Genomic DNA, 15,304 nt, shown 5'->3' with positions numbered 1-15,304 from the left:
ATGTTGCACACAATTGCTGATACACACACACACACACATATATATATATAGTGTTTGGAGGTCAGTATTGCCTTCCTGAGTGATAACCATTTTGTGATATATGGCAAAAGAGGCAGTCGATATTTAACCTTTCACAAAAGTTAAGTAAGGCAGGAGAGGGAAATAAATATATGCTTCTTTAGTGTGACGTCACATCCGCGGTAATTGTTGCTAGGTGGTTCCAAACAAACAGGTGAGACTATAGTAAAAGTAATTAGTACATTTTAATACTAGCACTGTCATAGCCACTTTTTGAACGGCTTTTGCGATTGAAATTTAAATATATTCGTGTATGTTAATATCTTGTGCATGTCCGTTCTTAAGTGTTACTAAATATTTGAATTAAATACCCATATGGTGTTTCAGCTTCAGAATCGTAAAAATGAATACGTTATAAGCATGTGCTTCTGCAAACGCCAGACCCGCAGTTTAACATGTAGAAAACAGAAAAGTACTGATTACTGAGAAACCTCAATATGGAGCGAGGTAATCAGTGTTAGGTCCTCTGCTATTCCTAATCTACATTAATGACATAGATTCTGGTATAGTAAACAAACCTGTTAAATTTGCAGATGACACAAAAATAGAAGGAGTGGCAAACACCGTTGCAGCACCAAAGGTCATTCAAAATGATCTAGACAAGATTCAGAACTGGGCAGACACATGGCAAATGACATTTAATTGGGAAAACTATAAGGTACCGCACACAGGCCATACATATGTGCGTTATAAATATCATATGGGAGATAATGAAATTGAAGAAGGAATTTATCAAAAAGACCTAGGAGTTTGTGTTGACTCAGAAATGTTTTCATCTAGACAATGTGGAGAAGCTATAAAAAAGGCCAACAAGATGTTTGGATATATTGTGAAAAGTGTTGAATTTAAATCAAGGGAAGTAATGTCAAAACTGTACAATGCATTAGTAAGACCTCATCTAGAATATTGTGTTCAGTTCTGGTCACCTCGCTACAAAAATGATATTGCTGCTCTACGAAAAGTACAGAGAAGAGCGACCAGAATTATTCTGGGTTTAAAAGGCACGTCATATGCAGACAGGCTAAAAGAATTGTATCTATTCAGTCTTGAACAAAGAAGACTACACAGCTACCTGATTCAAGCATTCAGAATTCTAAAAGGTATTGACAATTTCGACCCAGGGGACTTTTTCGACCTGAAAAAAGAAACAAGGACCAGGGGTCACAAATGGACATTAGACAAAGGGGCATTCAGAACAGAAAATAGGAGGCACCTTTTTACACAGAGTATTGTGAGGGTCTGGAACCAACTTCCCAATCATGTTGTTGAAGCTGACACCCTGGGATCCTTCAAGAAGCTGCTTGATGAGATTCTGGGATCAATAAGCTACTAATAACCAAATGAGCAAGATGGGCCGAATGGCCTCCCCTCGTTTGTAAACTTTCTTATGTTTTGTATGTTCTTAAATCAATACAATGTAGCTGACAATTTAGTCTGGGCTTTGTAATAAAATCAAAGTCACTGTGAATGAACTTATTATATACTCCTGTTGAATTCTGAAACACTAATGAAAGTCATTCTACACACAATATGTTATTATTATTATTATTATTATTATTATTATTATTATTATTATTATTATTATTATTATTATTATTTATTATTTTATTTTATTAGCAGTTGTCACAAAATATACATTGAATCTCAATACAGTGTGATCTAGCTACACTACTTTTTTCTCATCTGCCTGTCCTCTGAATAGAGTTACCACCAACAGCTCAAGCTGTGCAAGCCCCACTGCACTCCACTCCACTACACAGGCAGAACGACTGTGCCACACTGCAGTGTGTACAGGTGTAAAACAAAAAAAGTGCTTATTCTAAGCTCTCTGCACAAATCAGTGACCATCGGTGTGGTTATATTGAATCAAATGGCATGGCTGTATTCTGTCAAAGGTGGTACTCGCTAGTGGTTTGTGGCTGTTTTTTTTATAATGTTTTGGACCTGGCAGCCATCAACGCTTTGGTTTTGTACAAGGAGTGCACCGGCAACACAATCACTCGGAGGGACTTCATTTTGCAGCTAGCCTTGAAGCTACGGCAGAAACATTTTGATAAAAGACACGAAAGCCGGCTGACAAATGCCCCTCAACCTTCAGCCAGCGCTGCGCCCACTGGCAGATGGAATAAAAGATGCTAAATGCAATAAAAACAGAACTTTTGATGTCTGCGCCCATTGTGTAAAGGCGTTCTATGGCAAATGCAATGCTACAGTTGAAAGGTGTGTTTTCTGCGTAGATTGTACTGAGAAAGCTGTAATAGAACTCTGAACAGACAGACAGAGCCTTTAAACTCTGTTTCACTCAAAGCGCTTTCACGTTGCATAAGTTCTGTCATATTTTTGTTTTATGCTATTTTTATGACTAGTTATTTATGTTTTATAATTTTATACGTGCATATAGCTTTCTATACTTGTTTACACATACGTTTATTGCTTAAAGTCTATTTTATTACAGTTTATCATGTTTATGTATATGTTGTCTTTTTGAAAAAATAAGAACAAAGTTTAATTTTCAATGTAAATACAGAGTTTCTGCTCTGAAAAAAGAAAAAGAAAAATGTAGTCCGAAGACCCTTGTCATCAATCAGCCATATCTGTAAAAACATTAACAATTAAAGTAAGGAAATAAGACGCCCTTCTCATAGCAATTTGAGCTATTCCAGATTTTATGGTGACCTTAATCATTCAGACAGAATTAAGCTTATGCACGATTACATTTAATTCTTCCCTTTAAAAACAAGTGAGCCTGAAAACATTGAAAGCTCCTTGTTGTTTGGAACCAGGTAGCAACCATCTCTATGGAAGTAAGTGTCAGGGACGAAAGCACTGAATAGCTGTATTGAAAATGGTGGTAGGAAGCAAAATGGTTGTTAAAAAAAAAAAAAGTATCAGAAAGCTTTCAATTTATTATATTTTTTGTTGTTATTTACTTCAGTGGGAGGTGCTCCGGCTGCCAAGACACCCAGGGCGTGACTGGGAGGGAAAGAAACATTGATAATGCTGGTAGGAACGGAAACATTTTAAATATATATATATGTTTTAAAATGTACACTTACATGGAAGGTGTCTTTTTTTTTTCCTTTTGATTGAATAAGATATGTTGTGTATTTTTTAATTAACCAGTAGAAGTAACTACCTCTGCACAGATGAAGCAGGAGAGCACAGCAGGTGTTTTCTCTGTGTGAGGGAGCCTGCCGAGAATGTTCTGGAGATTCGTTTAGGTGACAGTGTGATGATGTAATCACGTTCGAACATTTTCCGATATGTGTAATATAGAAAGCTTTTTCAAACAATCTTGATGTTTTAGACCAATGAAACACTTGGATAAAAATGCAATGTTTCTCATATATCTATCTATCTATCTATCTATCTATCTATCTATCTATCTATCTATCTATCTATATATATATATATATATATATATATATAATATATATATATATATATATATATATATATATATATATATTGGAAGGGATGTTTTGAAACTTCAATTACTTACTATGCATTATGAACAAATAGTTATTAAAATTAATTCTATCATGACACTCCTCAACAATCCTTGCAAAACTAATTAATTAGAATTCAGTTAACATTCAACCAAGGTTTCCCTTATAAAGTTTACCAAAATAAAAAGAACAGCTCAGTGTAATAAAGCAAAGTGAAAGCCTTGTAAAGTGGAGGTAAGCATTGTGAAGTCTTGAAAGGTGTGGTGAAGCGTATTAATAAATGTGGCAAACCATGGTAAATTATAGAAAATGCATAGTGCAACCATACAGAAAGCATTTTGAATTACTGCAGAAATTTGCTGTGATAAAACAATTTCTAATGGTTTAAAACAAAGATGTACCTTGGTTGCATGCATTCAATTTAACATTTAAACATATGTATCTAATTTGCCGGGTAACCCACTAGAAATATTCCCAGATTGAAAACCTGGAACAAGATTCAATTTTGTACTAAGCTCCTCATTGGGAAAACCATGTCATATTACAGACCTCCCTCATTGCCTATGGGGTTTAAGCATTTTGTAATTACCTATTAGGAACCAAACTGGGTCTGTGCATGCTGAATAATTACACTCCACCTCAAAAGATTTCAGTTTGAACTGTTTCTTGTTAAGGTTTTGGTTTTGACTGCATTCACATACTGATGTCTATACACTTGATCTAAATAGTGGCTAATCTTAATACCTACACCATTGATGTATTAAAATAGGCAAAGCTGTTTTTTGAAAAAAAGACAAATACACTTGAGAGACTCACACACTCTCAATACTTTTACAAAGTCAATTTTGTTGGCACTAGATGTGATTTGCGTGGGAGCATGTCCACAGCAGAACCTCTCACTGAGCTGGAAGTAAACCTCTGTGGGTTTTGACTTTTAAAGAATGGAAGTTAAAATTAAAACAAAGTATTTTAATACAACATAGTCATTCCTGGTGGTTTGACATATTTAAGATAATGTTTTTGAACAAGTGTATATGAATATCAAGTACCAGCTGTTATTGATAGAGCAGGTCTGTGTCAGTTTCATCGATATGACAGAGAGGCCCTTTGAAAGGCATCTGAGCTGCTGTGCTCAGGTTTAAAAAGTAAAGCCTACATGACATGCGATGTAGCAGCTTCGAATCCCTATAGATGTAAGTGGGCCAATCGACTCAACTGTTTGCATGTCTGGATTTCGATATGCATTAAAACAGATGTGTGCCTTGCTATAATGTTCATGAACAGATTAATGTTTAATTGATTTTGTTACTGTGTTACTGATTGAGGCAAGGACAGTATGTGATTCATGGACCATCGTGGCTCCCAACAGATCACTTGAGAACCACTTAGTGCATGTTCTCAGCAATACACTATTTTGTATCAATTTGGTTGCTTTACATCTTTTGTTTGTCCCACTCTCCTATGCATAATGGCAAACCAAAAGTTGTAGTTAGGTTTTTATAATTGTCCAATAACTGTTTTCAGGATTACTTTAACACTAGAACAACCATGAGCGTTAAATTAAACAAATATTTGAAAATAAATTTGTATATATAAAAGTATATCGTGTACATACAAAACTGTACAACTGAAACTATCGAAATACGTTTTTAAATAAATGGGTTTATATTGGTTACATAAATAGTGCATATGATATCATATTTTTTTATATAGTGCCTTTTCATAGTGGACCACCATCACAAGCACTTTACTGATGCATAGGCTGTGAACTGTGCATTTATATGCAGAGAGTTACTTACAATAGGACGTTGATTTAACATCTCACTGGCAGGTTGGAGCACAAAGAGGTTAAGTGACTTGCTCAGTGTCACACAGTGAGTCAGTCAGGTGGGATCTGAACTGATGACCTTCTGGTTACAAGCCCGGGACTCTAACCACTGGACTACACTGCAACTGAAGCTATGCATTTACACAGACATACTATAATCAAAATTGCATGAATAAATCCATATTTAAACAGAATGGGCTTAATTTCCAATCATTTACAAAGTCTGTGGCACAAATCACACAGATCCTGCATTTTCAGAATATGCAATGCACTTACCGCATTTGGCACAGCTATGAACAGTAACCCAGGCTTCTGCACCAAATGCTCCACAGGCATATACTAGTGCAATGAAAGCTTCTAATTCCTTCAAGGGCATTGACCAGGAATCATCTTGTAGTTGTTGGTGGGCTGCTTCAGTGCAACGTTGTATGTGGTGAAGCGTATGCATGTCAATCAATAAGCAAAAAGCACTCGATGCGCTCTCATCAATGATGCGTTTTGCATGTGCCGTGGGCCTGGGAACTTCCCTCAAAATATTATGTTCATCAGGATTTATAGTGTTCCAAACAGTGCCATCATTACCAGCCTCTTGAGTGCTAGGTGGTACTGGTGCTGCTGCTGGAGAAGAGTTTGCCTCAGGTTAAGCAGTGGCTTGCATCCTTGCAGGGGCTGCCACAGGATTGCTTCTTCTCCCACAGGATCTCCTGCACCCTCTTCATGCACTTGGTCCTGACACTTTGCTGGCATCCTTCTCACTGTCACTGCTGCTGGAAGATTTACCTTCTCAAGCCCAGTCTGCTTCAGAGCCAGATTCATCTGCTTTGCTGTCCTGCGTCTTCTGCAATCCATTTTCAACATGTATTGGGGTAACAATTAATTTCTTAGAAAAATGAGTAACTTGTATAGTACTTCGGGCATATATATATATATATATATATATATATATATATATATATATATATATATATATTGTATTTTAACATTAAAACACACGTAAAGTGGCAGTTTTATACGTCAAAATAGGCAAAGCAAGTGAGTTTCATAAGTGTCGTGCAGCACAAAGTGGTCTGCCCAAGAGGCAATGAATACAATAAACGCATTCCAGCTAAAGCCAGAATAAAAATGTAAAAAATACTGACCTCCTGTATCTTCATAGGACACAAGTTATGACGAACGTGGATAACATACAGTATGACCTTTACTTTCCACACCCTGATTACACAGCCAGATATGTGCCACTGCTATCTTTAAATTAAATAAACTGTTGTGCTTTAGATTATTGTTGGACTTCAGTGCATTGTTAAGTTCAACGCTCTGTGTTTTCCACCTTTCAGTCATATACAGTTAACAAATACAAAATAAACAGGACTGTAATAGTGTGATACAGAGTAGTGCATCATTATAGCTGGAAGTGTACAAGTACTGTACCGAAAGTATAAATGCATATTTACAATAATATTATAATAAAGATGAGGCAGATCATTTCAGATGATTGCTGGACTGATCTTCTGTACACTTAAAGGGTTAGTTTTGTGGGGTATTGATACTTGTAAGCACTTTTTATCAGCCTGCTATATGGATTTTAGTTCAATAACTATAACTCCTCCAGCATGAACAATCGATTGATGTACCATGTGCAGTCTAGCTGTGCTCTGACAAAATGCATGATTGTCTTTAAAGCTTAGTCTTTAAGTCAGTTCTCCCTGCTGTTTTGTTTAATGCATCGTCTGCTCTGTTTTGCCACCTGGTGGCAGGACTAATGAAGTGCAGCTGATTAAGGCACAACAGGAAAATAGCTGGTTATGGCTACCACAGTAGTTATGCTCCAGAACTACATATAGTGTTACTGAACACCGTTTGCTGTAGTTCAAAATCAAAATGCCTCGAATAAGCAGAGTGCTTGGATGGTGCTTTTCCATATGCTGCACATATAATGATGTTTCCAAAAGAACAGTCAATAGATTCAATGGACCAGAGCTGTCCAATATTTCTGGTTGAAAGAGTGTTTATAAAGAGCCATAACAAACAAATCAAAAATCAGCTGGTCTTCTTATGGCCTCCACATTGTGGTATTTATTAAACAGGTTATGCATTTAAACACTCGTACAACATCTGACTCGCTCCTACCTAAATCTTTAATCAAAATCTTTAATCAAGAGAGCCATATTGTACAGCTGAGGCCAAAATATTTACAAAACCCTATAGATTAATGTTGCTTTATAAAGTTGAATGAAACATGCTGAATAATGAATTACACATTGCTCTGTAGTCTTCCATATACTTAACAAAAAAGTGACACAAATGGGGAAAAATGGGACATTTGAAAATCTTGAGGTAGACTTGTGCTAGATCATTTTGTAGTTTCTTTGATTACACGATAAATAAAAGGTCTAAATGTTCATATAGTTGTTTCCCTCCCCCCAAGCGAGCCGTGACCATTGGGCGTATCAAAGAAAATAATGTTTAATATAATGTAATACCCTATGTGTCTCTTTGCGTTCACGCTCCATTCATTCATATTTGGTTTATTTTTATTACGCGGCACAAGACGGTGTTTTGATTTGCATACTGTTTTGTATTGCCTTGCTTGCCTAATGTGTTTCCACTTACGTATGTACACTGTACCGACTCTTAATTGAAAAATAAAACGTCAAGGCGTGTGTAACCCAGACGGGAGAAATGCATTAAAATTCAATGGTGTTAATAAAGGGTAGATCTTAACGGACTATCCAAGAGCAAAATATTGACAAGCAGTTACTGTGCCACACTCGGTGTCAATGTTCTGAACGTTTTCCTTTTCATGCTTAATGATTTTTTACTGCACTCTAAATTAATGTAAATGTACAGTTTATTTATGGAAAACGCACAACGTGTGTTAAATATCCAATTAAGAAAAAAGTGTTTCTCCAATGAATAATTAAGTAGCAGAAAAGAGGCACTACACGATTATATTCACTTCATCCAGATTTCACTTTATTCAAGTTATCATCTTAATAGTGCTGCTTTTAGATTTCGTATCCTGAAATCATTACAGCTGTACAGGCTGTAATTACTTTTCTAAAGCTAGCCACATGAAGCATTCACAAGCATCGACTTCTGAATACCATTAACCCTTGCACATAATGGCACAGCAGAAGTAACGTCATGTTGAAATAAAAACAAGCAACAAAATAACCTCAAGGTATTATGTTTTAAGATGTGTAAACAAGGTAGCCTTTCCAAAATGTCAAACTTCTTTAAATCAAAGCCAACACAGGCTTGCTTATATAAACTGATACATTTGGCGTTCATATAGTTATTTGAAAAGGACAAGCTCAATGCAGTATTATTATTATTATTATTATTATTATTATTATTATTATTATTGTTGTTGTTGTTGTTGTTGTTGTTGTTGTTATTAATAAAACCCAATGTAAGTTCAAGATGAAGTCTCCACATTGATATGACTCGCGACATGAATTTTTGTTATAGCGGCGCATGAATACTATGTAAATGACTATTGTCTTTTGATATATGTGGTTTTATAAACACCAAAATGAGGTTGCGAAATGTACATACAGATATGTTTGAGTCGTTACAGTTAAATTATATATATATATATATATATATATATATATATATATATATATATATATATATATATATATATATATATAATATAACCATAGATATTGGTCGATATTGTTTTGAAGAACAAAATAAAAACCATCCATTGCACTATTTTATTTTAGAACACAGTGTAATACTCGATTAAATTAATCACGAAAGCTTATTTTGCACATTAACTTCAGTAAACAAATGCAGCACACATGGCTATAATAAACGCAATGTTGGGTGCCTTACCTGCAGCAGCCTGGTGGAATACTTTCTCCGGACGGTCATCTTGTGGAGTTTAAATCTCTTGAATATGTAGTCTGTTCCTTCAACTAAACAGATTTATGGCAGAGGCGACTGCACTACCTTGCGGCAGTCCAAAAGACAGATATCTTCCGACAGGATTTTTTTTTTCTTTCTAATTTTCAGTCGATACTTTCTTGCAATCGACTTCACCCATGCAGGTTCAGCCTTGGCTCCGTACCTTACAGTAAATATTAGATGTGTTATGCAGCGATCTTTCTGGGTATTTGGGATCCTAATCGTATGCAGTCATATAATGTCTTATTATCAACTAACAACTGTATTGAGTTCCCTTCACTTTCGTAAACCTGTTCTCTTGGCAATATTATCGCTCTTGTACTGTAATTAATGCAGTGGATACTTCCAGATCACGACACTGCAGCGGATAAGCCCCGGTTTGTCGTTTGATTTGTTGAACTTTGAACTGGAGCTTTTAAAAACAAATTCAGCGTAAACTCGTTTATCAGCAGTCTAATATTTGCAAGATGCTTAGCTTCGGTTGCCCTCTATGTGCTCTTCAGAAGGTTTATCTAATGTTCCCAGTTTTGGAATGAAATCGTCAGCTTCACACAGTGTGTGTGAATCGTATTATTTTTCCTGCAGTTCTCCGGGCTGGGGATATGCAATAACCTCCATGTGGTACTACTATTGTCACTGTGTAAATATATGTACAAACAAATACTTAGTTCTTCTCAGTTTTGACTATGTAAAAAAAAAAAAAAAAAAAAAAAAAAAAAAAAAACAGCGTGTTTATTATTTTTCAAATTCTTGTGCATTCTGTTGTCAGTTATTACACGGTTTGATACTCCCTGGTAGAGCCAAGTTAAATATTTGCCAATGTCCTCTCTGTATTATTTCTGAAATAAAAACCGTGAAAAACTGTTTATATAACAATACAACAAAAATAAACACAACAAAAAAGTATTTAAAGGTATTATTGAGTGTTCAGTTCACCGTGTATCCAGCTTGTTGTTGTTGTTGTCACCACCACTATATAACAAAACAGTCTTTTGGTCAAGTTAGGCTGTATGAATGATACCCAGTCCGTTCTGTCGTGCTAGCTACAGATTGTATGCTGAGCGCTGCTGCTATGTCGTGCGCTTCAGATGGGTTCACACAGAATCCTCACCGCATTCCAGTTAGACTCCAATGGCAGGGCGTTTGTCGCCGCAGCTGGTGGTCATTAATTCCACTCCGTGTGCAACTTCACCGTCTTGCTGTGTGCCATACATCAGATGAAGCAGTCGCCTGTTTGTTATTTTGTGAATTATTGCAGGAAATTGGCAGGTAATGCTGCACACACCTTTACTCTGCGATAGAAGTGACGGAAATGTAATGTTTATCTCAAGAAAGTTTAGACGTCCGTTGACCTAGGGGGTCTTTTTGCTGTTATTGTAAATGTTATTACAAATGTTGTTCAATATTGCATCTAAATTGTCCATGTAACCCACTGGCTTCCTTGTATTCTTATGTTCCCGTTTCTGTCTGAATCAGAATACTGTGTAAAACGCACTTATGCTATCCAGCTTCTTTTGCGAAGTTATGTCTTCAGCTCTCCGCTCGGTACTGAAAGCAGCCCTGGCATGCGGTGTGTCTAAACAGTGCCTATCATCCGGTCCAAGGACGGCTGTGTGTTCCCATGGTGACAGCCACCTAGAAATCATTGATGTTGATAGTCCTGTCAATAGTTACAGATTTGCAATGTGTTAAGTTATTTAAAACTTTAAATGTTCATAACAAACCGTTCTTAGAGGATAGTCATATTTAGGAAAATAAAATAACTTATCAGTCAAATGTTTACGAATACAGCTACACTGTAAAATGTGAACCCAAACTTTTAGCACAGCCAATCAATGTTTTTGTCTCAGACTTCACAAACATACACAACCTCCAGTATGTAAATCACAGAATTCCAGGCACAAAATAAAGATATTAATAGAAAATCAACATATTTGTCATGTTTTTTTATTATTATTTTATAAAATTATAAAATTTAGTGATGTTGGTGCTTTGTAACTGAACTGTGTCCCATTAAGACCACACACACATCATTTGACAGGCTGCACAAAATGTAAGTATCAGCCAAGATGATTAATAAAAATGTCACAATCCACGCACTGATAACACACTGACCTGACCCAACCCGAGCCTGAACTATAATATACAAACTACACCTGACCTGGGTGTCAGGGCTCTATTTTGGACGATTAATTGTTTTGCAGGTTGTCCTGTGCCCGAGGCTTGGGATACCCTATATAACAGATGCCTGATTATAATGTGATAAGGATATGTGAGCTGTTGGTTGCCTCGATAGACCGACCCTGCCCCGAAATGTTCACCAGAGTGGGGTAATTTTTGTTTTGTTCCTACTCTAGGTCAACATCCCGGTCCCATAAGTTTGGTTTATCGAGCAGGGCTATAATAGCTTGTGCACTGTGGGTTTCGGTACCCCCACCCATTGGATGACAATCCCATTCCCCTTCCCCTGGACCTTAAGGATTCTCCCACCAAACCCCAAACTTGTCTCTTTGATATTCCCTCCAACCTTTCCACCTTTTGCTCTCTTTGTTTTCTTTGGGCGGAACTGAGAGTGGAACAAATCAGCTTGCAGCAGGAAAATTCAACCAACAGACGCTCTCGATGCCCCAATGGTCCTAGCAGTGATTGGGCCCTCATTTTTACTCATTACATTTAAATGTGGCCAGTCTCAACCTAAAATTACTGGATATGGTAACTTTTTGGTGACAACCACAATTACACAGCTTGTCTGACTTCCAACAGTCAAATATTTTTTAATGATTGGATATGTCCTGGTTTTCCCATGGATACAGGAGAAAGTCACAGTTGCCTATATCTCCCAAGACACTCCCACCAAAAAAGCATCCTCAATCAAAGTTTGCCCGCATCCTCAGTCTACTAATGTGTGGATACTCCTGTCACCAACCAATATATCAACAATACCCCTGGACTCATCTGCTTCCGAAATAAAACTGCACAAAGATGACATCTCTTATAGTCACAAAATAGTACAAAACTGAACATGGCTGTGAAGACTTCCATACACTTCTGACTTACTCTATGCAATATATGACTGCAAGATACCGCCACGTTTTGGGGGTAAGGTCAAAATTGTTCAAAACACTTAATCACAACTTGCTTCGGGGTACATACAAACATTTATTGGTTTTAAAAGCCACAATACAAACAATATAATTTGACTAATGGCAAACTTGAGAGCAAAACACAGAGATCTATTAACATGTTCTGCATTGCCGTTTAAAATAGCATCATTAAGTTTGCCCAGGTAGCACAAACATTTTTATCTCTAACATTTTTTGGTACGCATTTGCTGAAAGATCACATTGTGGCTTTGGAACTATATTCAAGCACCAGGCTCTGTTAGCATCAATGTGTTTAGTATTCCCTTGACGTTTCCCTGGGGTTGGATGCTTGTATAAATCAAAGCTTTTATTTATAGCGCTACTTACAAAAATTAAACAATAAACATACCTGCATTCAGGAATTCTATGATAAAACTGTATTTGCAAGGTAAAACCAACTCAATTTTCTTTTGTTATCCCTCACTAAGTCAGGCAGTATTGAATTGTTTGAGAGCTTTTTAGCCAGAGAAAATGGCGTCTGTATTGATTGCATTCCATTAAAACCCTAAATAAAAATCATCCCATAATCCTTGCCTTGGATTCCTAATTAATTTAATTTTGAGTATGCAAGAAAAAAATGAAAACTGCACTTCAGAGATTCATTCCAATAACTATTTTTTTCCTGAACATTTGATCTTCAGGGGATCAAGACTGCTTGTAAAATGCAATCTTTATATTGCATTCCCCAGAACAGACGTATACACTAGTATAAATTAAAATGTGTGAAAAGTGTCTCTTATTGTTATAGAAGATTGCATGCAGTATATTACTGTACTATTTTGCTTTATTTGTCTCACCCAAAAAAACCCAGACACATCAAACATCTAGAATGCATTTCTCTTTGAATGAAGCAAAGCTAATTGATCTTGCCTCAACACTAGATTCACTTCCTGTGCAGCAGGTATTAGGATCCTACCGACACACAGATAAAGTCCTATGAGCAACAAAGACAGTCCAAGTAAAAATAGTCAGGAAAACTAATCAATATAGAAACATATTAATGAACTTGCAAGAAAGTTGGTTTTTGTTCCAACCAAGTGCTCAATTACACAATTGCACCATTAATTACATTAATAATTTGCCTAATCTGAGCTTTTTAATTGTTTTAAACAGATGGGGATTTCAATTTAGGTATCAAATTGTATAAGGAACTTCAATTCTCCAACTTTTTACAAGCTACACTATTTAAAAAGTAAAATTAAGCCAATTATTAGTTCAATTAAGGGTTCAATTAAGTAATTGAGAGCTTGGTTGGAACAAAAAACAGTAGGGTAGTGGTCCCCCAGGACCAGGATTGAGAACCGCTGGTCTATATAATATTTATCTATTAATATTGTATGCTAAAATTACAATTTCCTTAAGAGGTTATTACATTTCTTTGATTCCACTTTTCTTTCCCTGGCAGTCATATATTGTCTGTTAATTGTTCGAGAATGTTTTGTTAAAAGGAAATATCAAATGCTCACCCCTAGAGAATATTGTAAGCAACAGTCTGGAGCAACCCAGGTTGGAGTTGTAACTTTAAAACGGTGCTGTTTTATTCTAGTATGACATGTGTACACAGGATAAGATCTAATGGAATTTTAACAAATCTGTAACAGCGATTGGTTGATTTTTAATATGTGATTTATACTGTAATTTCTAAGTTTTGTCACTTAATTTCTCCAAAGATAAACATAAGTGAAGCTTTCAGTAATCTTAAGACTGTACAGGAAATCCAATTGACAAGCCTGAGATGAAAACATGTTAGCATTCAACTATTTTTATCTGTATTGCTCCAAGGATAACTGTCTCCTTTAATTTGTACAAAACAAGACATTTATGTCTAATTATTATTATTTTTTTTTTTTTTTTTAGGAAAAGGTCATGTATCAATTTATGACTGTGGTAGTGCTGGGGTAATAAGTTTGTGTTAACTATGGCTGGGCTGGGAGTTAGAATCCCTAACAAGTATGGAATGTGGCCAGGTGTTAATTGATGTATTGATTATCAATTAACCCTTGGCCACCTGCTTTGAAAATGAGCCAGTCCTTTGCTCTTTGCACTGCTGAATGTCTGAACCAGAGTGAGCAACTCGTTATCACTGAGTGTAGACCGGGATAACAGCAACATAAGACTAGGACTAATTTAGGGGATTTTTTAATCCCAACCCAGTATATTTGAGTCTGGGTCAGGGCGAAGGTTCCCGGAGCAGGACCTCCTTTTGTTAGTTGTGTTTTTTATTGTTTTGTTTTGCATTTATTATTTTGCTTACACTTCTTTGTATGCCTTTCTGCACTGGGTCTTACCATTGCTTGTACACTAGTGGCAGCTATCGACAACTGCAATAAGAATTATTTATAAACATTGTAAATAAATCCTGCACATCTGAGTGGCATGGCAAAGAAAACCTTCAGACTAACCTGTGACTTTAACCAAATTATAGAAGACTCAACAAGGCACAACCGTGTGGTGATCATACAGTCAGGGGAGCTCAGGTTTAAGTCCTGGCTATGCAAACTCGCCAATATTTATCAATGATTCTGCTAGCAGTGTTGCATTGGCTCTGGTCCTTTTTAGAATGGCGAGACAGAGTTAGTCACCTGACTGTAATATAGCAGCCCCTTCTGGCCTGGTACTCTGTCCGACAGGGCTGACTTTGACTTTGTGGTCAGTAGCTCGCCAACAGCAGCTTTTTAAGCTTCTATTTTTCAAGAAGCTGTTGGTTTGTTTGTGAGATCAGAAGAAGCCCACTGACTTTCTGTTCTGCTGAGCTGTGGTAGGGAGAAACTGCGTTGAATGAACGCAAATGGACAGTTTAAGAAAAAATTTCCAAGGAAAAAACAGAGTAAAATAATTTTAATCTCACACTGAATATTCATACAGAGCATAAACCTCCTGAGGCGAAAGGC

The 15,304-nt window shown here is 36.4% G+C and overlaps 1 protein-coding gene across 1 annotated transcript in view; it reads right to left on the bottom strand.

Annotated features, from left to right (window-relative positions):
- Positions 1–10,797, bottom strand: part of crhr1 (corticotropin releasing hormone receptor 1) — a 92,826-nt gene extending 82,029 nt beyond the window's left edge. The window contains exon 1 of the mRNA XM_041231381.1: positions 9,199–10,797. Within this exon, the coding sequence (XP_041087315.1) occupies positions 9,199–9,237 (39 nt within the window). The 5' untranslated portion in view covers positions 9,238–10,797. The remainder of the gene's footprint in view (positions 1–9,198) is intronic.
- Between the last annotated feature and the right edge of the window lie 4,507 nt (positions 10,798–15,304).

This window comes from Polyodon spathula, chromosome 28, assembly GCF_017654505.1.
Source record: "Polyodon spathula isolate WHYD16114869_AA chromosome 28, ASM1765450v1, whole genome shotgun sequence".
NCBI classification, from domain to species: domain Eukaryota; kingdom Metazoa; phylum Chordata; class Actinopteri; order Acipenseriformes; family Polyodontidae; genus Polyodon; species Polyodon spathula.
Note: the sequence above shows the minus strand (reverse complement) of the source record. Positions and strands in the feature narration are given on the sequence as shown.